The sequence below is a fragment of the Pezoporus flaviventris genome, unplaced genomic scaffold, assembly GCF_033815535.1.
Source record: "Pezoporus flaviventris isolate CSIRO_AGI_PZ_B2104156 unplaced genomic scaffold, CSIRO_AGI_Pfla_v1 ptg000037l, whole genome shotgun sequence".
NCBI lineage: Eukaryota > Metazoa > Chordata > Aves > Psittaciformes > Psittacidae > Pezoporus > Pezoporus flaviventris.
Genome location: NW_026892585.1, coordinates 14,058,798 through 14,086,547, shown reverse-complemented (window position 1 = coordinate 14,086,547; position 27,750 = coordinate 14,058,798). Strand labels below are relative to the sequence as shown.

The following is a 27,750-nucleotide window of genomic DNA, read 5'->3' as shown; positions in this document are numbered from 1 at the left end:
AGCCAGGACGTAAGGAAAACTTGTTCCCCTAGGCTCAGGCAAGTGCTGCATCAGGTCACCCAGAGAGGCTGGGCAGTCTCTGGCCTTGGGGTTTTCCAGCTGGGACTGAATCAAGCTTTGAATCACTTGTTGTGACCCTGTTTCTGACAGGTTGGACTTGAGATTTCCTGGGGTCCCTTCCAGCCTCTGTTCTCGTATGATCCTACAATGACGAGGCTATGAAGGGCCACAAAGATGCTCCAAGGGCTGGAGCACGTCTCCGGTGAAGACAGGGTGAGAGAGCTGCGGGTGTTCAGCACGGAGAACAGAAGGCTCCAGGGAGACCTTACAAAGCCCATAACTAAACAGGGCCTAGACGAAATTTGGAGAGGGGTGTTTTACAAGGGTGTGCAGTGACAGGACCAGGGGAATGGCTTTAACCTGGCAGAGGGGAGACTGAGATGAGCTCTTAGGCCGAAGCTCTTCCCTGTGAGGGTGGTGAGACATTGGCACAGGGTGCCCAGAAAAGCTGTGGCTGCCCCATCCCTGGCAGTGTTCAAGGCCAGGTTGGACGGGGCTTGGAGCAACCTGCTCTAATGGACCACTCTAGAACACCCCCGTAACACCCAGACACACCCCTGAAACACCTCAAAAAAAAAGCCCAAACCACCCCCACAACAACCAACGTACACCCTAAAACATCCCCAGAGCCCCCAAAACTCCGTTGGGATTCCCCAAACTCCTCATGTCCTTGTCCCCTCCCTGCTGTGATGCCGTGGCTTACATCAAAACCTAACCCCTAACGCTAAACCCCTACTCCTGACCCTAACTCTAACCCTCACTTATTTTTGTAATAAGCTATATCATGTAATCATAATCATTATAAAACAGATATTATTTTAATATGTACCAATTTAGACATCATACACTGTAGTAGAAATGCTTTTCAGCCCAGTGGGCCCATGACACCTCAGGCCATAGAAACTGAGGGGAGTCACCCAGAAGGGACGGGTTGCTGCTTGGGTCGGGCTGGGTGTCGCTCAGCGGGTGCTGAGCAGCTCTATTGGGCATCACTGCTGGCTCTCGGTGTTTTTTTCCCTTTTTGGTTCCCTATCTCTCCGCTTGTTGTTTCCATTATTTGAATAGCAATAGCACTAATACAGTGCGCTTGATTTCAGTTCCTGACCTGTTCTCATCTCCACCCACGGGTTTTACATTGTTCCCATTCTCCTCCCCGTCCCACCCGGGTGCTGGGCAAGTGGCTGCTGGTGCTGGGTGCCAGCTGGGTTTCAACACTGACCCGGTCCTGGCCCCTTTGCTGTGGCAGCAGAGGCTGGACATTTGCAGTGTTGGAGCTGGGCTCTTTGTATATGGGCACTGAAACAAGGGGGGCACAAAATTACAGAACGGAATATATAAACCTTTACAATCAGTTCTAAGTAATGTTAAGTTTGATGGCTTTGTAACAGTAGCAATGGAAAATTACTGAGGTGCGTGATACATAGAAAAAGAAATAGAGTACAGCTAGAGAACACGCTGAGAATTCTTGTACAAGAGAAACTGTTACAGTGGACGTAGTTGTAAGAAAAAGAGTCTAGAAGAAGAGGACGCAGGGAGAAGGAGTATCTGGGAATGGCAGGTGTCCAGGATGGGCTACAGTTAAACTAACGGATAAGTAGGAGGACAGGAGGATTATTAGGTCTCAGGTGCTAAAAATAATGTAATCCCTAGGTAACCTCATGAATATGTATGTATGCCCAGGGACGACAGAAGGACGGCTTGCGTAGCAGTAAGGGAGACGCACGTTAGGAGGAGCTATCGCCCGTGTCTGTGAGAGCGCCGCAATACAGAATACCTGCTTGTCAACTTGAAAACTTTGTGGGCAAGTTTGTTCCTGGAGTTTTCTCCGAATCACACCGAGCTGGAAGCGGCATTATTTGGTTCAGGAAGCGCAGCTCCCGAGTGTTGCTGGGGCTGGGGCACTGCTTGCCAAGGGGGCAGGGGAGGCCCAGCAACAGCTCCTGTCCTGGCACTGCTGCTCTGGGAGCACAGGGGCTTCTGCGGACATTGCCACCGTCGGGATGCTGCAAAATCCCACCAGCTCCTTCCCACCTTCCGCAATGCCCCGTGGGCTTCTGCGCTGTGCCTGCGCGTGCCAGTACCTGTCACCACGGCTGGAATGGCTAGAGTGCCTGGCCTGTTGCTGAGGTTGAAGTAGCCGCAGGGCTCGTTGCTGGGGTTGGAGTAGAAGCAGTGCCTGCTGCTTTGCCATGAGATCCAGGGACTTTTCCTCCTTGAGGGTACTGGATAGTGCTGAGCAGGGCTCGGTGGGCATGGGACAGGGCCCAGCACGTTGTGGTGATTTTGCCTCTCTGGTATTGCTGCTTTTCCCAGCTAATGGAGTAGTTTTCCTGCATTTTGCACTAGTTCAGGGGTGAAGTTCCACAGCATTGCAGGTACTTGCCCATCCTATCCCACACCCCCTGCCACTCGTAACTGTACAGCCTCGGGGAGGATGCCTGGGGGTTATGCTCACATCGCTGTTTACCCTTAAGCAAGACCTGAACCATGCGCAGCAACACGCTGGTTCCCAGCAAAGGAGCAGGTTGGTTTCATGGGTATTCAAGGGACATTTCAAATCTCGGAAATTCTCAAATGCCACCGTAAATAGCCTGGTGGGGAGGTGGAAGATGTGGGGGGACGTCTCCCCCATAGGTTGGTCCTTCGAGGAGAAAAAGCAAGAGGTACAATTATTAACAGATCCCACAAGGTAGATTCCAAAGTACAGAGGGGATGGCAATGCTGAGAACACAGACCAGATTAACAAGATCTGGTACAAAGATGTCAGCACTATTCTTAACATCAAGACACGAACACGCCTATTTAAACCATAAGATTTATTATCGCTATAAACACCTATAATGTTGTAAACACCAATACATTTATTAATAAAGTTATAAATAACATACAAATTTAGGAAAAGTTATGAAGAACGTATACATTTATTAATAAAGCTAGAAATAACACCAATAAATGTATTAATAAAGTTATAAATAACATACACATTTATGAAGAAAGCTCTAAATAACATAAATAAACCAATAAAGCTAGAAATAAGATAAAATAATAAAGGTATAACAACATTTATTAATAAAGCTAGAAATAACATATATTAATAAATAAGGCTATAAATAACAGAAAAATTTAGGAAGAAAGCTATAAATAACACATATATTTGTAAAAAAGGCTATAAATAACAGAAAAATTTAGGAATAAAGCTATAAATTAAAGACAAATTTATTAATAAGGCTATAAATATAATATAAATTTATGAATACAGCTATAAATAACAAATTTTAAAGTTATAAATAACATATAAATTTATAAATAAAGCTATAACACATATATTTATAAATAAGGCTATAAATAACATACAAAATTATGAATAAAGCTATAAGTAACACACAAATTGATGAATAAAGCTATAAATAAAAAATATTAATAAAGCTAAAATAACATATAAATTGATAAAGCTATAAATAACACAAATTTATTAATTTATAAATAACATACAAATTCATGAAGAAAGGTATGACTAACATCTAAATTTATTAATAAAACTATAAATATCATACAAATTTATGAAGAAAGCTCTAAATAACATATACTAATAAAGCTATAAATAACAAATTAATAAAGGTATAAGATACAAATTTATTAACAAAGCTATAAATTACATCTACAATTATGAATAAATCTATAAATAACATATAAATTTATTAATAAAGCTATGAATATCATATAAATTTATAAATAAAGCTATAAATAACATACTAATTTAAAAATAAAGCCATAAATAACATAAAAAATTATGAATAAAGCTGTAGCATCCAAACTAATGAATAAAGCTATAAATAACACATAAATTTATTAAGAAAGCTGTAAATAACCTATATTAATAAATAAGGCTAGAAATAACAAATAAATTTATAAAGCTGTAAAGAACACAGAAATTGATGGATAAAGCTATAAATAACATACAAATTTATGAAGAAAGCTATAAATAACACACAAATTTATAAAGCTATAACACATATATTTATAAATAAGGCTATAAATAACATACAGAATTAAGAATAAAGCTATAAATAAAAAAAAATTGAATAAAGCTAAAAATAACATATATTTATAAATCAGGCTATAAATAACATAAATTAATGAAGAAAGCTATAAGTAACATATAAATTGATGAATAAGGCTATAAATATAAATCTATGAATAAAGCTATAAATAAAAAAATGAATAAAGCTATAAATAACATATATTAATAAATAAGGCTATAAATAACATACCAAATTATGAAAAAAAGCTCTAAATAACATAGAAATTTATGAATAAAGCTATAAATAACATCAATTTATAAATAAAGCTATAACACATATATTTATAAATAAGGCTATAAATATAATATAAATCTAGGAATAAAGCTATAAATAAAAAATTATGAATACAGCTATAAATAACCTAAATTTATGAATAAAGCTATAAATAACCTATAATTTATAAATAAAGCTATAACACTTATATTTATAAATAAGCCTATAAATAACATACAAATTCCTGAAGAAAGCTATAAGTAATATATAAATTGAGGCTATAAATATAATATAAATCTATGAATAAAGCTATAAATAAAAAAATAGGAATACAGCGATAAATAACACATAAATTTAAACATAAAGCTATAAATAACATATAAATTGATGGATAAAGCTGTAAATAGCAAACAAACCTATCAAGAAAGCTATAAATAACACATATATTTATAACTAAGGCTATAAATAACATACAAATTCCTGAAGAAAGCTATAAGTAACCTATAAATTGAGGCTATAAATATAATAGAAAACTATGAATAAAGATATAAATAAAAAAATTATGAATACAGCTATAAATAACACATAAATTTAAACATAAAGCTATAAATAACACATATTTTTATAACTAAGGCTATAAATAACATACAAAATTATGAAAAAAAGCTCTAAATAACAGAAATTTATGAATAAAGCTATAAATAACATATAAATTTAGAAATAAAGCTATAACACATATATTTATAAATACGGCTATAAATATAATATAAATCTAGGAATAAAGCTATAAATAAAAAATATGAATACAGCTATAAATAACCTAAATTTATGAATAAAGCTATAAATAACCTATAAATTTATAAATAAAGCTATAACACATATATTTAAAAATAAGGCTATAAATATAATATAAATCTATGAATAAAGCTATAAATTAAAAAATTATGAATACAGCTATAAATAACATATAAATTTATAAATAAAGCTATCACACATGTTTATAAATAAGGCTTAAATAACATACAAATTCATGAAGAAAGCTATAAGTAACATAGAAATTGAGGCTATAAATATAATATAAATCTATGAATAAAGCTATAAATAAAAAAAAATTAATAAACCTATAAATAATAGACAAATTTATGAATGAAGCTATAAGTATAATATTAATTTATGAATACATCTATAAGTAATAAATTTATAAAGCTATAAATATAATATATATCTACGAATAAAGCTATAAATAAAAAATATTAATAAAGCTATAAATAATACACAAATTTATGAATAAGGCTACAAGTATAATATAAATTTATCAATACAGCCCTAAGTAACAAATTTAAAAATAAGGCTATAAATCTAATATAAATTTATCAATACAGCTATAAATACCAAATTTATAAAGCTATAAATAACCTATATATTTATAAATAAAGCTATAAATAACACCTATATTTAGAAATAAGGCTATAAATAACATACAAAATTCTGAAAAAAGCGCTAAATAACACAGAAATTTATGAATAAAGCTGTAAATAACATATAAATTTATAAATAAAGCTATAACACATATATTTAGAAATAAGGCTATAAATATAAATCTATGAATAAAGCTATAAATAAAAAAATTATGAATACAGCAATAAATAACATATAAATTTATAAATAAAGCTATAACACATATATTTAGAAATAAGGCTATAAGTGACATACAAATTAAGGCTATAAATATAATAGAAATCTATGAATAAAGCTATAAATTAAAAAAAAAATAAAGCTATAAATGATATAAAAATTTATGAATGAGGCTATAAGTATAATAATAATTTCTGAATACAGCTATAAGTAACAAATTTATAAAGCTATAAATATAATATATATCTACGAATAAATCTGTGAATAAAAAATTATTCATAAAGCTATACATAATAGTCAAATTTATGAATGAGGCTATAAGTATAATATTAATTTATGAATACAGCTCTAAGTAACAAATTTATAAATAAGGCTATAAATATGTCTATGAATAAAGCTATAAATAAAAAAATTATTAATGAAGCTGTAAATAACATACAAACTTATGAATGAGGCTGTAAGTATAATACAAATTTGTGAAAACAGCTCTAGGTAACAAATTTATAAATAAGGCTATAAATATCATGTATATTTATAAATAAGGCTATAAATATAATATAAACCTAGGAATAAAGCTATAAATAAAAAATTATAAATAAAGCTATAAATGATATAAAAATTTATGAATGAGGCTATAAGTATAAGAATAGTTTATGAATACAGCTCTAAGTAACAAATTTATAAAGCTATAAATATAATATAAATCTGTGAATAAAAAAAATTATTAATAAAGCTATAAATAATAGTCAAATTTATGAATGAGGCTATAAGTATAATATTAATTTATGAATACAGCTCTAAGTAACAAATTTATAAATAAGATGTAAATATAATATAAATCTATGAATAAAACTAGAAATAAAAAATTATTAATAAAGCTATAAATAATAGACAAATTTATGAATGAGGCTATAAGTATAATACTAATTTATGAATACAGCTCTAAGTAACAATTTTATAAATAAGGCTATAAATAGAATAGAAATCTATGAATAAAGCTATAAATAAAAAAATTAATAAAGCTATAAATGATATAAAAATTTATGTATAAGCCTATAAGTATAATATTAATTTATGAATACAGCTATAAGTCACAAATTTATAAAGCTATAAATATAATATAAATCTATGAATAAAAAAATTATTAATAAAGCTATAAATAATAGACAAATTTATGAATGAGGCTGTAAGTATAATATTAATTTATGAATACAGCTCTAAGTAACAAATTTATAAAAAAGGCTATAAATAGAATAGAAATCTATGAATAAAGCTATAAATTAAAAAATTATTAATAAAGCTATAAATGATATAAAAAATTATGAATGAGGCTATTAGTATAATATTAATTTATGAATACAGCTCTAAGTAACAAATTTATAAAGCTGTAAATATAAATCTATGAATAAAAAAATTATTAATAAAGCTATAAATAATAGACAAATTTATGAATGAAGCTATAAGTATAATATTAATTTATGAATACAGCTCTAAGTAACAAATTTATAAATAAGGCTATAAGTAGAATATAAATTTATGAATGCAGCTATAAATAACAAATTTATAAAGCTATAAATAACCTATATATTTATAAATAAAGCTAGAAATAACACCTATATTTATAAATAAGGCTCTAAATAGCATAAATCTTTATAAATAAAGCTAGAAATAACACCTACAAATGAATGAAGAAAGCTAGAAATAACACATACATTGATTAATAAAGCTATCAATAACTTCAAGGTTAGGAAACAGAAGAGAAGAGGTGTGACCCTGAACCCAGGCTCCAGCTCTGTGCCGAGCGCTGCTGCCGGACTCGCAGGAGGGAACCGGCCGGCAGCTGCTCCACGCGTCCACACGCTCCTCACTCTGGCGTCTTCCTCCAGAAGCAGCCCCGCTTACAGGCTCCACCTTCCGGCTCCTGCGGATCTAGGAAGCAAACACCACCGAGGAAGCGTCAGGCTTTGCCTACGGCTCAGCCGGCAGCTCGCACAGCACCTCTGCTGCCATCAGGGCCAGTCAAATCTGGCCAAAGGCGGCCTGCGACTTGAAAATCTGAGCGTGTTTTTCTCCTGTGTTGCAGCACACGGATCAGCAGGCTGCTGTGACATTTATTTAGTGATCTGAGCCACAAAGGTTGCGCTCGGGCACTCACTTGGGCAGCCTGGTGGCGTTTTCCCCTCTTACTTCAACAGTCAGCTCTTTAGTCAGTGTTCCCTTTGTGGCACTGTCACCCTCCAGCCAACGCATCCACAGCCTGCATCTCACTGCTGTATACTGTGACATGCAGGGCTCTCACACAACTCCCACAGCTTCAGCTTTTACTGACTGATAGAAATTATTCCCTTGTCCACCTAGGAGTCCTCACCACCAGCTTATCTATCGAAGCGTGTCGGCAAGTACGCCGAGAGCTCGTACGAGTGTAATAGTTGAACTGGAGGCCCAGTGAGGTACTTGCACTGCAGACAATAACTCAGCTCTTGGGATCTCCCCTTCCCGCAAGAGTTTCAGAGCAGCTGTCTTGGCCACCTCTAAAAAAGGCAGGATCTCTTAGCAGGGACTTACCCTGCTGTGAGCTGTGTCTTCTCTTCCTGCACTGAGGCTCTGCAGGGGACCCTGCCTCTTCTGCAGCTTTGTTCTCTTCCTCGGCTCCTGAAGTCAGCTCTCTCTCTTCCGTCGCAGATCCGCATTTAACACTCCCACTCTCCTTTAAATAAACACACCAACAAATGAAATAAACCCAAAGGTCACTCAATAGTTTCCCGGGGAGTTTTACCTCCGTTTAGCACTTACTTGCTCCGCACAAAACAGTCCTTCCACAACAAACATTTCGGATAGTTGAGCTGGGCTGTGATCCGGGTGTTCAGGGGCTCCCTGGGTGCTCACACAGTCTTGTGCCGTTCCAGCAGCAGCAGCAGCGCTTTCTATGGCCGCACTGATGTAGCTTTCAAACAGCTCTGCACCCCAGCTTTCTGCAGGCTCCGGTGTCACTACGTCGGCGCTGTCTGAGGCATACATGTCACTGAGAAACTGAAACACATCTTCATAACTTAATTCCGGCAACACCTCCTCCTCCTCAGATGCATGATGTGCCCCATCGGAGGGCAGGCATTCAGCTGCAGAAAGCGGCTGCAATTCAGGACTCTGCGAGAAACAAAATACAGGGAATTTCTAGATCGAAAAATCACAGCCATTTTCAGTCAGGGCTGATGGATTTGACTGCTTCTGAGGACTGTGCAAGTGCTTACTGATGGTCAGTACGTAAGCAGGGCAGGACGATCAATGCTGTAGCTGGCTGCATCCCTCAGCAGGACCTTGGGGAAGTGTCTGCCCCAGAGCACACACAACGTAAGCTGATTATTGGCCAGAGCTCAGTGAGATCCACAGGCAAAGCACTGTCTTCTGTACCACCTGCACAGCCCCTGCCACCCTGCTCCAGGAGAAATGATCGAGGCTACACTAAGGCTCGGAAACCTCAAGCCCTTTTGATCCCTTCTGTACACTGCTCGTGTTGTCCTGCTCAGAGGCAGCCAGGCACTGACCTGGCACCACTGCTTTACACCCCTGCTTGCCTTTGGGCTGCTCACACGCAGGGGACCTTCCACCAAGCTCTGCCCAGATGCGCCAGCAGCTTTTGAGTGCCAGTTCCCTGGCTGCGGCCGCATAATCCAAGCAACCGCTAACCAGGACGTGGTTAACCAGGAAGTTACCAGGCCACTTCCTGGTTAAGTAACCAGTCCATCTCTTCTGACTCCATGGACTTGCTTCTCAAAGGAAGACCCTTTCGACGGTGTATTGCCATTACATTTCAATCTAGCCACACCACCGCCCCGTGACGACTCCTTTGGGACCATGTGCCATCCCAGACACTGATCTCAGCCTTCTGACATCAGAACTGATGCGATTGTGACTTCCCATCACTCACACTGATCCTCATGTGCTGGAGGGAAAAGCAGCTCACAATGGAAGTGAGAGGACAAAGACGCACTGCGTGAAAAATAAATACCAGCCTATCAATGGCACGACTGGCTCTTGGCTATTTCCAGCCTTACAGCAACGTTACCCTGGCCATAACCTGCCCAGCTCGGGTAAGCTCGTATGAAAACAGAAAAACATGCAAAAAGGACAAAAGGTTGGTATTTGCAACACGAGAAACTGGATGAGCAGGCTTGCACAGGTCAACCCTTTCTCAACACACACCACCAGAGCGTGCTTTGCTTATACCCTGTGAGGAAAAAAAGTATCTCCGTGCTGCTGGAATGCAAAAGGAAGCCCTGGCATTTTTACTGAGGTTCGTTTGCTATTTGATAAACCGTGCCACCCAATAAGGTGTAATTTCCACCAGAATTCTAGAAAGCATTGACAGGAAGCACTGGAGCTCTCCTAGATAGGATAGCTCTGAGCTGGGGCCAATTCCAAAAGTCAGCTTGGTTCTTCTCATGCGTCCAATGAAACTCAGGACTGCCACAAGCTGTCTGGGGCACAGGAGTGGAGCTCATTCCCAGTATTACAACATTAAAGAATCCCATTTTGTGCAGGCAAGGACTTTCTTCAAAGATAAATGGAGACTCGTGAACTAAAGCGAATGAATTACGGTGAAGTCAAGCACAACAGTTTCACAGGAAAAAACACTCCGCCGACGAGGACACCCACTATGCCGCTGCCCCGCAACCTTACCTGCATTACAGCACTGCCCCTTTCCTGTTTCAAAGCAAGCCCAGAACCCTGCGGTCCATGCATGGCGTCTCCTCCCTTCCCCCTGCTCTCTGTGCGCTGCACTCACCTGCACAAAGACGCAGTCGGTGGACGCCGCAGCCGCAGCACTGGCGCTGACAGTCAGAGGCCCTCCCTGGGCAGGGGGCGAACACTGCGGGGTGCCTGCAAAATTCAGACGCAGGGATCAGACTGCCAGAACTGGTGCCCAGGGCACACAGTTCTATCGTCTACTTGCATTAAACACTGCAGTAACCACTCCGTAAGCTCACTCCCTGAAATGGAGTATGACCTCCCCGCTGATTGTAAGACTGAGTTCTCCACCTTAAAACATATTTCTTCTAAACTGTGTAGACAAAGATCAAACATACGTCTTGTAGAATTAACCAACACACACACACACACACACACACAGAGAATCTAAATGTTCACTCTCCTCTGTCTTAATATCACCTTTTTGAATTTGGCTGCTCGACTGTCTCAACACAACACGCCACGGAAAGGGAATTCTCACAAGAAGGGCGCCTGCATGTTCACACACACACACGCTGGAATGAAAATGGGATCTTATTCCAAAGAGCAGCTCTGTAGATGAAGCAGTTTCTGCGGGTCTCAGGTTTTGGTGCCACGCAGAGAGAACTTACAAGGAAAGGCACTACTGGCAGGACAGAGAATCTTTAAAATTTGCAGTCCTTCTGGGCGAGACAGAAATCCTTGGTGAAATCAAATCCAGGCCAGTGTTCACAGTAATTAAATGGTACAAGTGTGACTTGAGACGGCCACGTGATCAGACCCGTTTCTTTCCAATGCCTCACTCCGACGCGGGATTCCTCACGAGACACTTGCTACGATAACCAATATGGATTTTAATACCTATACCTAGGGCCCTTTTTCATACGAAACCGAGGAACTTTTGTCCAGTTTGGAGCAACAAACACAAGAGCTAAACAACAGGGAGCGAGCTCGTGGACATCCTTCCACAGCAGCACGAGACACGCGTCTGACTCCTGTTACCTCAAAAGCTCGTTCTGAGCAACCTTAGGATGAAATCTGGACATCCTTCGGAAGAACACTCTGTGACCTGCAAACATATTACTGTTCTGCGTTGTGCCAAAAATCGAATGACAGTCCCTGGGAACGCCAAAGGATGTTGACAAAGCCAAGGAAACCACCAAAGAAACGTAAAGGGCTACTGTAAAAACAGTGCGAGAGAGCAAAGGAGAGAACTGGCTGTAACCTGCTGGAGTGATCCTAAGGAAACAAACACGCAGTACAAAGAGCCTAGCTCCTAAGAGAAGAAAAGGAAGAACGCAAAGGGAAAAAGCGCTTGTGAAGCAGGAGGCAAGTGTAAAACACAAAGTCCAGAACACAGGCTATAAAAAGCTACAAGTACAGTAGAAATTGCACAACTCTTGCACTTAGTAGAGCTTATAGTGAAAGCAACTCGTGAATCAAACGCGCTGTAATGCCTGTCCCTCAAGGGGAGGAGAACAAACATAACCGTGTAGCAGCCCAGACTGGTGACCAATTCTGAACGGGTCCAAAGTGCAGAAGGGTGCACAGAAAGAATGGTCTGCACCCACAACACCTTTTCTTGGGGGTTTTCGCCACCTGCAGCAGTGCCTGATCCAACAGCAAGAAAAACTGCACCTGTGGAAATCCCACTGATGGGCTCGGCCAGCAAAGGCAAAGGGGCCAATTCAGTTGTAATACTTCAAATCTTCCAGCTGAATCAAGATTCCACACACACCTGTTTCAGCCACACGCTTTTGTCCTTCCCTGCTCATTGCAGAGAAGGCATTTCTAAGCTCTCCTGTCTCTGATACAGTTCATCTCATCAGAGCCAGAAGAAATGAGCAGCTAGAGCACATTCTGCCACTGGCTGGTAGCAAGTAACGGACAGGGAACACACGTCTCACTGGGAGCACACACGTCAGATACACACACGCAGTGACAGAGCACTGAGGAAAAACATTTCATGCATCACTTGGCAGGAACTTCTCGAGCAGCAAGCGGAGAACTTTTGCCGTACCCGTTGGATCCGGGCCTTGCAAGCGCCGCCCTGGAGACGCGCAGCTGCCGGGTTCTGGAAGGGCAGCACCAGCCGGAGCGCCTCGCTGAAGCGGCAGAAGCGAGCACACGGTCTGGAGAGTGTAGGTGACCTCTGTGCAGCACTTGTGGATGACAGGAAAGGGAGCCCCTTGGCCTGGGAAAGCTGGGGAAGCCCCGTGCCCTGGCAGCGACCCAACAGAACCCTGCCGTGGTCTGGAAGGCTGCCGGCAAGTTGTTGCCTGGAAAGCAGGGGGGTCCTGGCACGAGGCCGCTCTGTTGGAGGGCGGAAAGCAGCTGTCTGGACGGCAAGGTTGAGGAGCCTGTCCTGCGGTCACCAGTCCTGCAAAACAAAGGGAAACAAGGACTAAGGGAAGGAGTTTTCATTAGCCCTGAAAGGCAGGATGAGGAGCCAAGGCTCCACAACGTTCCCTGGGAAGACCACCTTTGCTCCAATACTCTTAATCCAGAAACAGACTCTATTCTTACACCTAAGCATACAGGAACTGCTGTAGCACTACCACCTGAACACGCAGGAACACCAGTGCTGTGCCAACACACAGTCATCCCTGGAGCATTCAGTCTCCCGAAACCCTCAGGAGCAAGTGATCGCTACTGAGAAATGCGCGATTATAAATCAAAATGGGCAGGAGCTGACTAAAGCGGCACAAGCCGTTTAGGGAGTGCTGCGCGTTACATCAGGCAATTAGGTAAAATAAAGGGGGAATGGTGAAGCGGGGCTCTACCGAGCTCCAGTGCTGCCAGCACACAGGCAGCCAAGGCAAGGGCAATGTCCAAATCCTGAACGTGACTCTGAGAGCACTTGATCACAAGTCCTTCAGTTTGTCAAGGAAAACAAAACCAAAGCCAGCTTGTTTTCCAGGTAGCTCAACCGGTTGAGTCTGAAAAAGCTCAGGCTTTGCCGTTTTGTTACTTCCAAGAGATTCCCTTTAACCTTCCCTGGTTTCCTCTCTCAGTCGGTGACGGTTTCATGAAATGGTACTTGCCCTCATAGGGTTTACCCGTGGCTTCCGAGAGATTTAACGACAGCTTATGGAGCAACCCTCCAAGGAGAAGTAACGTTCACCTGGTAGGGCTGCGCCAGCTCCACAGAGCCAGGGTGAGGGTGTTCTTAACTGCAGCCCCCGACAGAGGCTGTCTTGCAGCCGAGGGGCAGACGGAACCACACGCGGACCGCGCTCCCCGTGCCTGCGGGCAGCACATCTCCCTGCACGGACGACAACGGCTTTCCCGCAGCGGCGGAGCTGAGCGGCCGCCAGCAAGGTCAGGCAAGCCTGCTGCCTGCGGGGGTGCCGATCTAGAAACCCCGCAGCACCCAGTGCTTCTCGGGGCCCCGCAGCCCGGGACCACCCCAGCTCACCGGGCCTGGCAGCCTCGCCGAGCGTCGAGGGCGGGCGCTGGGAGCGCTGGGCCGGGCGGCTGGGCAGCTCCAGGCCGGCCGCCAGCTTCGCCTTGTTGGCGCTCGTCAGGCGCTTGAGGCGCAGCAGGAGGTCGGGGCGGTCGCGGCGGAAATGGGGGCTGTGGAAGTGGAGCAGGGCCCCCGCGGAGCTGCCGCCATCGCCCCCCGCCGGGTCCTGCAGGGGCCCGGGGCCCGGCCCCAGCTTGCGGAACCCGTACAGGTTCAGCTGGCGGATGAAGCTGGCGAAGTTCCTGGTCTTGAAGAACTCGCCGCCCAGGGCCGCCCCGTCGCCGGCCGCCTCCGCGCCCAGCAGCTCTCGCTCGAAGAGCCGCTGGTCGATGAGCAGCCCCTCGCCGCGGGCATCCCAGCGCACGGAGCCGCAGCGCGGGCTGTTCACCAGCTGCCAGAGCTTGGCCGGGAAGTGGCTGGGATTGACAGCGCCGGGCAGCCGCTGGCCCTCCATGGCGCTCCCCGACAACGGACGCACCGACCGCTCTCGCTCCAGCGGCCGCCGGGCAACGCCCGGCCCCGTCGGCCCGCGCTGGGGGAGCGCCGCCGGCCCGCGCGCCGCCCGGCCCGGGACCGGCTTAACCCCGCCGGCCCCGGCCCCGCCACCCCCTCGGCACAGCCGCACCCGCAGCACCGCCAGAGCCCGCCGGGCCCGCAGCGCCTGCCCGCTCCCCCAGCCCCGCCGCTCCCCTCGGCCGCTCCCCGGTCCCTCAGCCCCAAGAACAAAAGCGTGACAACAAGTTAAAAACCAAACCTGCAGCACCAAGACAAAAGCTCAAATCTCATCACGATGAACAGCTCTCCAACAAACTTTGCTCCTCTACATCTAGACAGGGAAAAGGGAAACACGAACCAGCAGGGATGCACAACGCAATTGCTCGGCACCCGCTCAGCGGTACCCACCCAGCCTGACCCGAGCGGCGATCTGCGCCTCCCGGCTGACTCCCCCCAGTTTCTACACTGGCCATGACGTGCTCTGCTATGGAATACCCCTCTGGCTGCCTTGGGTCAGGTGTCCTGCCTCTGCTTCCTCATGGCTTCCCGTGCCCCTCCTCACTGGCAGAGCAGGAGAGACTGCAAAGTCCTTGCTCAGCCGAAGAGCTACTGAGCAACAGCTAAAAACATCGGTGCGCTACCAGCGTGCTTCCCAGAACCAAGCCAGAACACAGCACTGCGCCAGCCACAGGGAAGAGAAGCAATTGTAGCCCAGCCAAACCCAGGACAGTATCCACCCCTTATTCCTTACCATTCCCATCGTGCCAGGTCAAAGTAATTCTTCAGAGCTTTAAGACCTCCAGAAAAGAGCCAACTTTCTTTCTGCATACCATTCTAAGGACAGCAGGCAAATCCCTTCCACTTTTCCTTAGCTCCTTTCTCTGCCATGCTGTTGTTCTTAGACCTCAAGGAAGAAGGCAGCACTAAACTCTCCCTCATAAACGAACAGAAGGCACTGACCCTCTGCTGAATCACTTTGGTGTGCTGTTCCCAAGCACGTAGTGCCAGGACAGAAAGCAGTTGCTGAGCATCACCTACACAGGGAGACCTGCAGAACGGTGCCGCCAACACGGCAAAGAGACCTTGTTTGCCGCCAAAACCACCATCTGCGTTCTGCCCCTCTGCTGAATGCACACAGGTGGCCAGGATCGTGGCTCACAGTCTGTAAACATCCAGAACCTGCTCTGAAACCCGATGTGCCAGGACGGAAAGCTCGTGCTGCCCATCACCTACACAGGGAGCCCTCTGGAACTGTGCCACCAACATGGCAATCCACCCTTTCTTGGCCACATACAAGTACATCTGCCTCCTGCCTAAATAGATTGCGCTCTCAGGCACCATAGAACCCAGGTCCGTAAGTGTGAATGTCCAGATCCTGATCCGAAATCTAATGTGTTAGTTCAAAACCAAATAGCCGGGCATGTCCTGCACACAGTGCTCTCCAAAACAGTGCCACCAACTTGAATATTCCCACTTAGTTATGCAACTACAAGTCCATCTCTGTAAAGCCACATAGAACACCACTCTCCAGTAATCGAGACACCAGCTCCCTAAGCGTGAATGTCCAGATCCTGCTCCTAAGCCTCATGTGTTAGCACAGTAACAAATAGCTGGACATGTTATAAACAGGGTGTCCTGCGGAACAGTGCCAACAACATGGATATCCTCACTTACTTCCACACCTAAAATCCTGTAAAGCCTCACTGGACACCACATGCCGGTGACCAACACACTAGCTCCCTAAGTGCCAATGTCCAGAACCTGCTCCTAAGCCCAATGTCTTAGGACAGAAACCAGGAGCTGGACATGTACTACACAGGGAGCCCTCAGCAACAGTGCCAACAGCATGGATAGCCTCACTTACTTACACACCTAAACCTCAATCTCTGTAAAGCATCATTGGACACCAGTATCTGGTGACCGAGACACCACTCCGTAAGTGCCTATGTCCAAACCCTGCTCCTAAGCCTAATTAATGTCTTAGGACAGAAACTACGAGCTGAGTATGTCCAACATATGGTGCCTTGCCTTCCAGAACAGCCCCTCCAACATGGATATTCTCACTTACTTACACATGTAAAACTCCGTCTCTCTAAAGCCTCACTGGACACCACTCTCTGGTGACAGAGACACCAGCTCCCTAAGGGCAAATGTCCAGAGCCTGCTTCTGAGCCTAATGACTTAGGACAGAAACCAGGAGCTGGACATGTCCTTCAAAGGGAGCCCTCAGGAACAGTGCCACCAACATGGATATCCTCACTTACTTACCCACCTAAATCTCCGTCTCCGTAAAGCCTCACCGGACACCACTCTCCAGTGCCTGAGACACGAGCTCCCTAAGCGCCGGTGTCCAGACCCTACTCCTAAGCCTAATGAGTTAGAACAGAAAGATATAGCTGGGCATATTCTACAGAGGGATCCCTCCAGAACAGCGGTACCGACATCTGTATCCTCACTTATTTACCCAACTCACCCTCCATCTCTGTAAAGCCTGAGTAGACACCACTATTGGGTGACCGAGACACCAGCTCCCTAAGTGCCAGTGTCCAGACCCTGCTCCTAAGCCTAATGTGTTAGGACAGAAAAAAGTAGCTGGACACATTCTATGCAGGGAGCCCGCCAGAACTGTGCCTCCAACATGGGTATCCTCACTTACTTACTCACCTCAAACTCCATCCCTGTAAAGCATCACTGGACACCACCAACCAGTGACTGAGATACCAGCTCCCAGTGTCCAGACCCTGCTCCTAAGCCTAATTTGCTAGGACAGAAACCAGGAGCTGGGCGTATCCTACATATGGGTCTTTCCAGAAGAGTGCTTCCAACATGGATATCCTCACTTATTTGCCCATCTAAAACTCCATCCCTGTATAGCCTCACTGGACACGACTCTGGTGACCGAGACACCAGCTCTCTGCGTGCGAATGTGCAGACCCTACTCCTAAGACTAATGAGTTAGGAGAGAAACCAGGAGCTGGGCACGTTCTACACAGGTTGCTCTTGGAATAGTGCCTCCAACATGGATATTCTCCCTTACTTACACACCCGGTCCCCCAGCCCCGCCGGTCCCCTCGGCCGCTCCCCGGTCCTCAGCCCCAAGAACAAAAGCGTGACAACAAGTTAAAAACCAAACCTGCAGCTGATACAGAGGGTTGACCATTGTACAGGGGGGTTGTACAAGGGGGTTAGAGGAATTTGTTTAAACAAAAGGACTATCTGTTGTAAATGCCTGCTAAGCAGAACAGAGACCTCCGGTCCTGTTAATAAGCAGACGCCTGAATCTACTGATAAAGGGGAGAAGCAGAGGATTTACGGCTGGGACACTGATCAAACTCTACTGATAAAGGGGAGAAGTAGAGGATTTACGGCTGGGACACTGACCAAACTCTAAGGCCACACATAAAGACTAAAAAGGTGAAAAGTGCAAGAAGAGGAAGACTCATTTACTTCATCTTGAAGACCCCTACCCAGAGGAGGAAGACTCATTTACTTCATCTTGAGACCCCTGCCCATGACCAGAGGGGGCACTGCGCAGGCGCAGAGGACCGTCTGGCTCATTATAATACGAAGCGGGGATAGGACATGAATATGTATAGGCGTGTTGTTCAACCTTATGAATATATATAACTTTAGAGAATAAATGTACAGGGAAACAACACTGAGGTACGCATGACTTTGAGGAATTATCCCCGTGCGTCTCAGCGCTGAATAAAAAGCATACCTACTTTACCACTTTTAACGAGTTGTGGAGTCAATCCGCGCATCAATTTGGCGAGCCAGGCAGGAGGTCTCTGTTCGGCTGCAGGATCGGCTGAGGGGCGGACATCCTAGGCGCCCCAGGCCGCTTGCCTGGAGGAGCTCCGCTCCTCGTCCGCTCACTGCGAGGACAGACAACAACCTGTGCCGGCTGCGGAGAAACGGTATGCTGGAAACTTAGGGGGCCTGTAAGGCGTACGCGTGGCCCGGGGCTGCTGGTAAGGCGCGCAGAGACGTCTGGCGCACAGCGTAGTTCCCCTAGGCAGGTAGGGCTTGCAAGCAGGGGACTCGCCGACCGGTAGAGCGGCCGCTAGCGATCCTGAGGGTGGATCGGGTGAGTTCGGGTTTTCGCTGCATCCCAAGTTTTGGGAGCCAGGAAGGATCTGCTAATGACCGTAGTGGAAGCAGATGAACCGGTAGGCGAACCCACCAGGTCTCCGCTGCATCTCAAATTACAGACCTGCTACCATAGGAAGCAGGAGAAGGGTAAGGCGGAACCATAGTGTGAGTGTGTGGGATCCCATGTGTGTTTGTGTTTCTGTGTGACTGAGACGTAGCACAGCTACGAAGCGAGTGTGGAGTCCTGATCCGCGGTTCCGTGTTCTCCGCGAGGAGAGCGGCCGGAGACGGACGAAGCGTCTTTGTTTTGTGTTGCGCCTAAGTGCTTTGTGTGTGTGTATGTCTGTCGTTAGTGTTAAAGATCAGCGTTTAAGCGGTGGGGGAGGAGTAGACAAAAGTAAACTGTGGCTAATGGGGGTTTAAGAAGAGTTCCCTCTCTGCGCCCCAGTGGCTGTATAAGAGAAGTATAACCTCTAATATCTGTAGTCCTGTTCTTGAGATCTGGACTTTACACTCAGTACCAGAGGCTTGTAGCCTCACATATGGGTGCATATTAACTTCTGAACAGTGGAACCTGCCGTGGATACTAGTGTAAATTTTGCTGGAACCGAAACTATGATCTAACAACAGGGGAACTGATCTGCAGAACCCAGAGATATTATTTTACTGAACCCCTGAGAATATCATAAAACTTGTGTGTAGGTGCTCTCATTTTTAAGTGCATTTGCAGAGCACTAGGGAAGAGAAGCTATAGATTTGTAAAAGATTGTTTGAAATGGGAGCCGGTCGAAATAAGGGAATTCTGAAGAAAAGCCCATTGGGTTACATTTTGGCACATTGGAAAGAACTGGGAGGGTCTTCTGGGGGTTCGGTAAACAAGAAAACGTTGATAAAATATTGTAAAATTCTCCATTCCTGTAATTTTGCATGATGTACACCCCTGTTATTTTTAACTTGTAAAATTTGATAGGAAACTTCTCTGGATAAAATTGAGTACTTGATGCATACGTATGGAATATCAGGTCTTGTGTGCAGGTATATAATTTTATGAAGACTGTGATGTTCCTATCTGTAAAAATATTGTGAGTGTAAAAAGCTTACTTTTGAAAAATTCATTGCCAAGCTTGTGATTGTTTATGAGATTGGGAAAGTATTAATTGGGATTTTGGTGTGAAGTCTCTGAAGTTGAGTACCAGAGGACAAGTATTAGCCCCCTATTTATTATATGCTTATCCGTAAAAAACCCGTAAGACATTCAGGAATGATATGGAAAGAGAACAGTGTGTCAATGAAATGACTCTTTCCCATGGTCATCATCTGTATGTGTTTGATTTGCCTTTCCAGACTTGGATTGCTCTGGAGACTGCTAAGCATTTTTCCTATTTGATACGGAATTTTCCCTGACTTGGATTCCTCCTTCTGTCTGTCGTGTGTTAGGGTTTGATAGCAGTTCTTTAAGGATGTTTGATGCCTAAGGCAGAGGATCCTCTGGCAGTGTGTACATGTATAATTTATTTATTTTAAATTTGTCAGATCAGAAAATGGGGCTACAGCTCCCATTGTCTGTCTGGTAAATCTTAGTGAATTTAATTATATAAAGCAATGAAAATGGTTGAATTATAGGAGAGAGGTTAAAAAAAAAAAAAAAAATCACATTTTAATCTCATGTCTCAAGCTGGGCATGGGGAGGCTTAGTCTGGGTATTAGGAAAAATTTCTTCACCAAAAGGTGATCAAGCATTGGAACAGGTGGCCCAGGGAAGTGGTGGAATATGTGTCCCTGGAAGCGTTCAAAAAAAAAACCAACATTGAGATGAGGCCTTTAATGGCATGGCTTAGTGGTGGTTTTGGCAGTCCTGGGGTAATGGTTGGACTTTATGATCTTAAAGGTCTTTTCCAACCGGGTTAATTCTACAATTCTGTGATCAGGAGAAATGGCATAAAAACGGAACTTTAAATTATAATACATTGCTACAATTAATGTTGGTTTTGAGGCGGCCAGGAAAATGGGATGAAGTACTATATACAGATAGGGATCTGGCAGAGCTAATTTCACATCCTGTCTGCCACTCCGGGTGGTTTCTTAAAGTGAAAAACCTAATTTTGGCTTTGGAAAAGGACAGAGAAAACCAGAAAGCTAAGCTGAAGAGATGTTGTTCAGCCTGTGATATTGGGAGAATGATGTTTAAAAGTTGAATCAGGAAAATAAATAATAGAAAAATTATATATATCACAGATACCTCTGAGAGGAGCATCCTCTATACCTGTCCTATCAGATATCGATAAGGAGGAGGAGATTCTGTCACTGGCAACAAGCAACAAAACCAGAAGTGCTGTTGCAGAGGCAGGCATCTGTAACCCCTGCAGAGCAGGGTGAGCAGCTGTGAGAAGAAAAAACAAAAAAAAAAAACGAAAAAAAAAAAAACCCGAAAAAAAAAGGGAAAACCAAAGGGGAAATGTTGAATGTTTTGAAACTGGTGGAGGAGGAATGTCGGGCAAAGGTGGGGGAAGTGGGTTTTTCTCCTATGGGACCGGGTGCTGTGGAGAGTTTTTGCCCTGGGGGAAGAATGCCATGGACAAAGGACCTGGGGAATCTGCCCTAGTAGATCCACTGATTAAATTAAAACTAGAGACCAGAGGAAATAAAGTGGAATTTTAGTGGATACAGGAGCAACTTATTCGGCGTTAATTCAAAGGGAAAAGAATTTGTTACAGATGTGGGAGCTACTGGCCACCAAGGAAAAGAAAAAAAAAAAAAAAAAAAGGCAAAAAGAGGCACAAATTGAAAAAAAGCAACACTTAAAGAAGGCAAAATGGAATTAAAGAGTTAAAAATCAATTAATTGCAGTTGTGAGTTTATCTTTAATTCAACAGAAAAAGCAAACAGGAGGACCTCCCTGAAATAGAAGAAATCCTTAATCCAGGTATACCTGGGAATATGGACATCTGAAGTGCCAGGTAAAGCGAAAAATGCTTTGCCTGTTAAAGTAGAAATAAAAAAGGGGGCCTGCCCAATTAGAATAAAACAATAGCCCCTAAAGTTGCAGGAAAGGGAATTAAAAAAAATCATTAATAAATTTTAAAATATAAATTCTTAATTGAATGTGAATTGGAATACAATACTCCTATCTTGCCAGTAAAGAAAAGTTGCAGATTGGTTCAAGATCTCAGGAATCAACAAATTTGTAGATGATATTCAGTAATAGCTAATCCGTATTGACTAAATCGAATCAAAAATGATTTGCCGTCTTGGATTTTAAGGACTCTTTCTTTTGCTTACCATTGGCCAAAGAAAACCAGAATTTATTTGCTTTTGAATGGGAACATCCTGACACAGTAAGGAAAACCCAATTAACTTGGACAGTATTACCTCAAGGGTTTAAAACAGTCCAACACTTTTTGGAAACCAGTTAGCACGGGAATTAGAGTCATGGAAACCACCCACTCAGACGGGGACTCTGTTACAATATGTGGATGACTTATTAATTGCTACTGAAACAAAGGAAGAATGTATCCAGTGGACGGTGGGATTATTGAATTTTCTGGGACTGAATGGTTATTGGATAACCAGACAAAAGGCCCAACTAATCCAAACCTGAGTTTCCTACCTAGGATGACAGAGAAAACTTGGAACTGCTAGAAAAGAAGCCATTTGTCAAACTCCACGACTGACAACCATCAAGGAGCTCCAGACGTTCCTGGGAATAACTGGATGATGCAGACTTTGGATGCATGATGATGGTGTTCTGGTAAGACCCCTATGTGAACTGTTAAAAGAAACCCCTCTCTCTTTGGAATGGACTGATTCAGCAGAGGAGGGCTTTAGAAATTTAAAAGCAGAGCTAATGAGAGCTGCAGCTCTGACTTCTGGATGTGACTAAACCCTTTTGGCTATATTCCTATGAAGAACAGGGAATAGCTTTGGTGGTCCTTACTCAGAAACTAGGACCCTGTAAGAGAACAGTGGTGTATTTTTCAAAACAGCTGAATGAAGCGAGCAAAGGATGGCCCGGATGCTTATGAGCTGTGACAGCAGTTGTCATGAATATTGAAGAGGCCCGCTTATTTACCTTGGGACAAAAATTACTGTACTAGCGTCCTGAGTTGTATCAGCATTCCTGGAACAGAAAGAAGCCCACTGGTTCTAAATATGCATTATAATACGAAGCGGGGATAGGACATGAATATGTATAGGCGTATTGTGCAATCTTATGAATATATATAACTTTAGAGAATAAATGTACAGGGAAACACCACTGAGGTACGCATGACTTTGAGGAATTATCCCCGTGCGTCTCAGCGCTGAATAAAAAGCATACCTACTTTACAACTTTAACGAGTTGTGGAGTCAATCTGCGCATCAATTGCCACCGTCGGGATGCTGCAAAATCCCACCAGCTCCTTCCCACCTTCCGCAATGCCCCGTGGGCTTCTGCGCTGTGCCTGCGCGTGCCAGTACCTGTCACCACGGCTGGAATGGCTAGAGTGCCTGGCCTGTTGCTGAGGTTGAAGTAGCCGCAGGGCTCGTTGCTGGGGTTGGAGTAGAAGCAGTGCCTGCTGCTTTTTGCCATGAGATCCAGGGACTTTTCCTCCTTGAGGGTACTGGATAGTGCTGAGCAGGGCTCGGTGGGCATGGGACAGGGCCCAGCACGTTGTGGTGATTTTGCCTCTCTGGTATTGCCAGGACGATGCTTTTCCCAGCTAATGGAGTAGTTTTCCCGCATTTTGCACTAGTTCAGGGGTGAAGTTCCACAGCATTGCAGGTACTTGCCCATCCTATCCCACACCCCCTGCCACTCGTAACTGTACAGCCTCGGGGAGGATGCCTGGGGGTTATGCTCACATCGCTGTTTACCCTTAAGCAAGACCTGAACCATGCGCAGCAACACGCTGGTTCCCAGCAAAGGAGCAGGTTGGTTTCATGGGTATTCAAGGGACATTTCAAATCTCGGAAATTCTCAAATGCCACCGTAAATAGCCTGGTGGGGAGGTGGAAGATGTGGGGGGACGTCTCCCCCATAGGTTGGTACTTCGAGGAGAAAAAGCAAGAGGTACAATTATTAACAGATCCCACAAGGTAGATTCCAAAGCACAGAGGGGATGGCAATGCTGAGAACACAGACCAGATTAACAAGATCTGGTACAAAGATGTCAGCACTATTCTTAACATCAAGACACGAACACGCCTATTTAAACCATAAGATTTATTATCGCTATAAACACCTATAATGTTATAAACACCAATACATTTATTAATAAAGTTATAAATAACATACAAATTTAGGAAAAGTTATGAAGAACGTATACATTTATTAATAAAGCTAGAAATAACAACAATAAATGTATTAATAAAGTTATAAATAACATACACATTTATGAAGAAAGCTCTAAATAACATAAATAAACTAATAAAGCTAGAAATAACATAAAATAATAAAGGTATAACAACATTTATTAATAAAGCTAGAAATAACATATATTAATAAATAAGGCTATAAATAACAGAAAAATTTAGGAAGAAAGCTATAAATAACACATATATTTGTAAAAAAGGCTATAAATAACAGAAAAATTTAGGAATAAAGCTATAAATTAAAGACAAATTTATTAATAAGGCTATAAATATAAATTTATGAATACAGCTATAAATAACAAATTTTAAAGTTATAAATAACATATAAATTTATAAATAAAGCTATAACACATATATTTATAAATAAGGCTATAAATAACATACAAAATTATGAATAAAGCTATAAGTAACACACAAATTGATGAATAAAGCTATAAATAAAAAAATATTAATAAAGCTAAAATAACATATAAATTGATAAAGCTATAAATAACACAAATTTATTAATTTATAAATAACATACAAATTCATGAAGAAAGGTATGACTAACATCTAAATTTATTAATAAAACTATAAATATCATACAAATTTATGAAGAAAGCTCTAAATAACATACACTAATAAAGCTATAAATAACAAATTAATAAAGGCATAAGATACAAATTTATTAACAAAGCTATAAATTACATCTACAATTATGAATAAATCTATAAATAACGTATAAATTTATTAATAAAGCTATGAATATCATATAAATTTATAAATAAAGCTATAAATAACATACTAATTTAAAAATAAAGCCATAAATAACATAAAAAATTATGAATAAAGCTGTAGCATCCAAACTAATGAATAAAGCTATAAATAACACATAAATTTATTAAGAAAGCTGTAAATAACCTATATTAATAAATAAGGCTAGAAATAACAAATAAATTTATAAAGCTGTAAAGAACACAGAAATTGATGGATAAAGCTATAAATAACATACAAATTTATGAAGAAAGCTATAAATAACATATATTTGTAAAAAAGGCTATAAATAACCTAAAAATTTAGGAATAAAGCTATAAATAGTATACAAACTTATGAATGAGGCTATAAGCATCATATAAATTTATGAATACAGCTATAAGTAACAAATTTATAAAGCTATAAGTACCATAGAAATTTAGGAAAAAAAGCTATAAATAATAGACAAATTTATAGGCTATAAATATAATATAAATTTATGAATACAGCTATAAATAACAAATTTTAAAGCTATAAATAACATACAAATTTATAAAGCTCTAACACATATATTTATAAATAAGGCTATAAATAACATACAGAATTAAGAATAAAGCTATAAATAAAAAAAAAATGAATAAAGCTAAAAATAACATATATTTATAAATAAGGCTATAAATAACATACAAAATTAAGAATAAAGCTATAAATAAAAAAATGAATAAAGCTAAAAATAACATATATTTATAAATAAGGCTATAAATAACATATAAATTAATGAAGAAAGCTATAAGTAACATATAAATTGATGAATAAGGCTATAAATATAATATAAATCTATGAATAAAGCTATAAATAAAAAAATGAATAAAGCTATAAATAACATATATTAATAAATAAGGCTATAAATAACATACCAAATTATGAAAAAAAGCTCTAAATAACATAGAAATTTATGAATAAAGCTATAAATAACATCAATTTATAAATAAAGCTATAACACATATAGTTATAAATAAGGCTATAAATATAATATAAATCTAGGAATAAAGCTATAAATAAAAAATTATGAATACAGCTATAAATAACCTAAATTTATGAATAAAGCTATAAATAACCTATAATTTATAAATAAAGCTATAACACTTATATTTATAAATAAGCCTATAAATAACATACAAATTCCTGAAGAAAGCTATAAGTAATATATAAATTGAGGCTATAAATATAATATAAATCTATGAATAAAGCTATAAATAAAAAAATAGGAATACAGCGATAAATAACACATAAATTTAAACATAAAGCTATAAATAACACATATATTTACAACTAAGGCTATAAATAACATATAAATTGATGGATAAAGCTATAAATAGCAAACAAACCTATCCAGAAAGCTATAAATAACACATATATTTATAACTAAGGCTATAAATAACATACAAATTCCTGAAGAAAGCTATAAGTAACCTATAAATTGAGGCTATAAATATAATAGAAAACTATGAATAAAGATATAAATCAAAAAATTATGAATACAGCTATAAATAACACATAAATTTAAACATAAAGCTATAAATAACACATATTTATAACTAAGGCTATAAATAACATACAAAATTATGAAAAAAAGCTCTAAATAACATAGAAATTTATGACTAAAGCTATAAATAACATATAAATTTAGAAATAAAGCTATAACACATATATTTATAAATAAGGCTATAAATATAATATAAATCTATGAATAAAGCTATAAATAAAAAATATGAATACAGCTATAAATAACCTAAATTTATGAATAAAGCTATAAATAACCTATAAATTTATAAATAAAGCTATAACACATATATTTAAAAATAAGGCTATAAATATAATATAAATCTATGAATAAAGCTATAAATTAAAAAATTATGAATACAGCTATAAATAACATAAATTTATAAATAAAGCTATCACACATGTTTATAAATAAGGCTTAAATAACATACAAATTCATGAAGAAAGCTATAAGTAACATAGAAATTGAGGCTATAAATATAATATAAATCTATGAATAAAGCTATAAATAAAAAAAATATTAATAAACCTATAAATAATAGACAAATTTATGACTGAAGCTATAAGTATAATATTAATTTATGAATACATCTATAAGTAACAAATTCATAAAGCTATAAATATAATATATATCTACGAATAAAGCTATAAATAAAAAATATTAATAAAGCTATAAATAATACACAAATTTATGAATAAGGCTACAAGTATAATATAAATTTATGAATACAGCCCTAAGTAACAAATTTAAAAATAAGGCTATAAATCTAATATAAATTTATCAATACAGCTATAAATACCAAATGTATAAAGCTATAAATAACCTATATATTTATAAATAAAGCTATAAATAACACCTATATTTAGAAATAAGGCTATAAATAACATACAAAATTCTGAAAAAAGTGCTAAATAACACAGAAATTTATGAATAAAGCTGTAAATAACATATAAATTTATAAATAAAGCTATAACACATATATTTAGAAATAAGGCTATAAATATAAATCTATGAATAAAGCTATAAATAAAAAAATTATGAATACAGCAATAAATAACATATAAATTTATAAATAAAGCTATAACACATATATTTAGAAATAAGGCTATAAGTGACATACAAATTAAGGCTATAAATATAAATCTATGAATAAAGCTATAAATTAAAAAAAAAATAAAGCTATAAATGATATAAAAATTTATGAATGAGGCTATAAGTATAATAATAATTTCTGAATACAGCTATAAGTAACAAATTTATAAAGCTATAAATATATATCTACGAATAAATCTGTGAATAAAAAATTATTCATAAAGCTATAAATAATAGTC

At 40.2% G+C, this 27,750-nt stretch overlaps 1 protein-coding gene across 1 annotated transcript; it reads right to left on the bottom strand.

The window, feature by feature from the left end:
- Nucleotides 1-1,890: 1,890 nt before the first annotated feature.
- LOC133275255 (heat shock factor protein 5-like) lies at nucleotides 1,891-23,494 on the bottom strand. The gene is given in 10 exon segments (XM_061465099.1): nucleotides 1,891-2,373; nucleotides 7,763-7,875; nucleotides 7,878-7,919; nucleotides 8,556-8,697; nucleotides 8,784-9,134; nucleotides 10,774-10,857; nucleotides 11,971-11,984; nucleotides 12,736-13,095; nucleotides 14,134-14,935; nucleotides 23,180-23,494. Coding segments are annotated over 10 exon segments (2,706 nt in total).
- Between the last annotated feature and the right edge of the window lie 4,256 nt (nucleotides 23,495-27,750).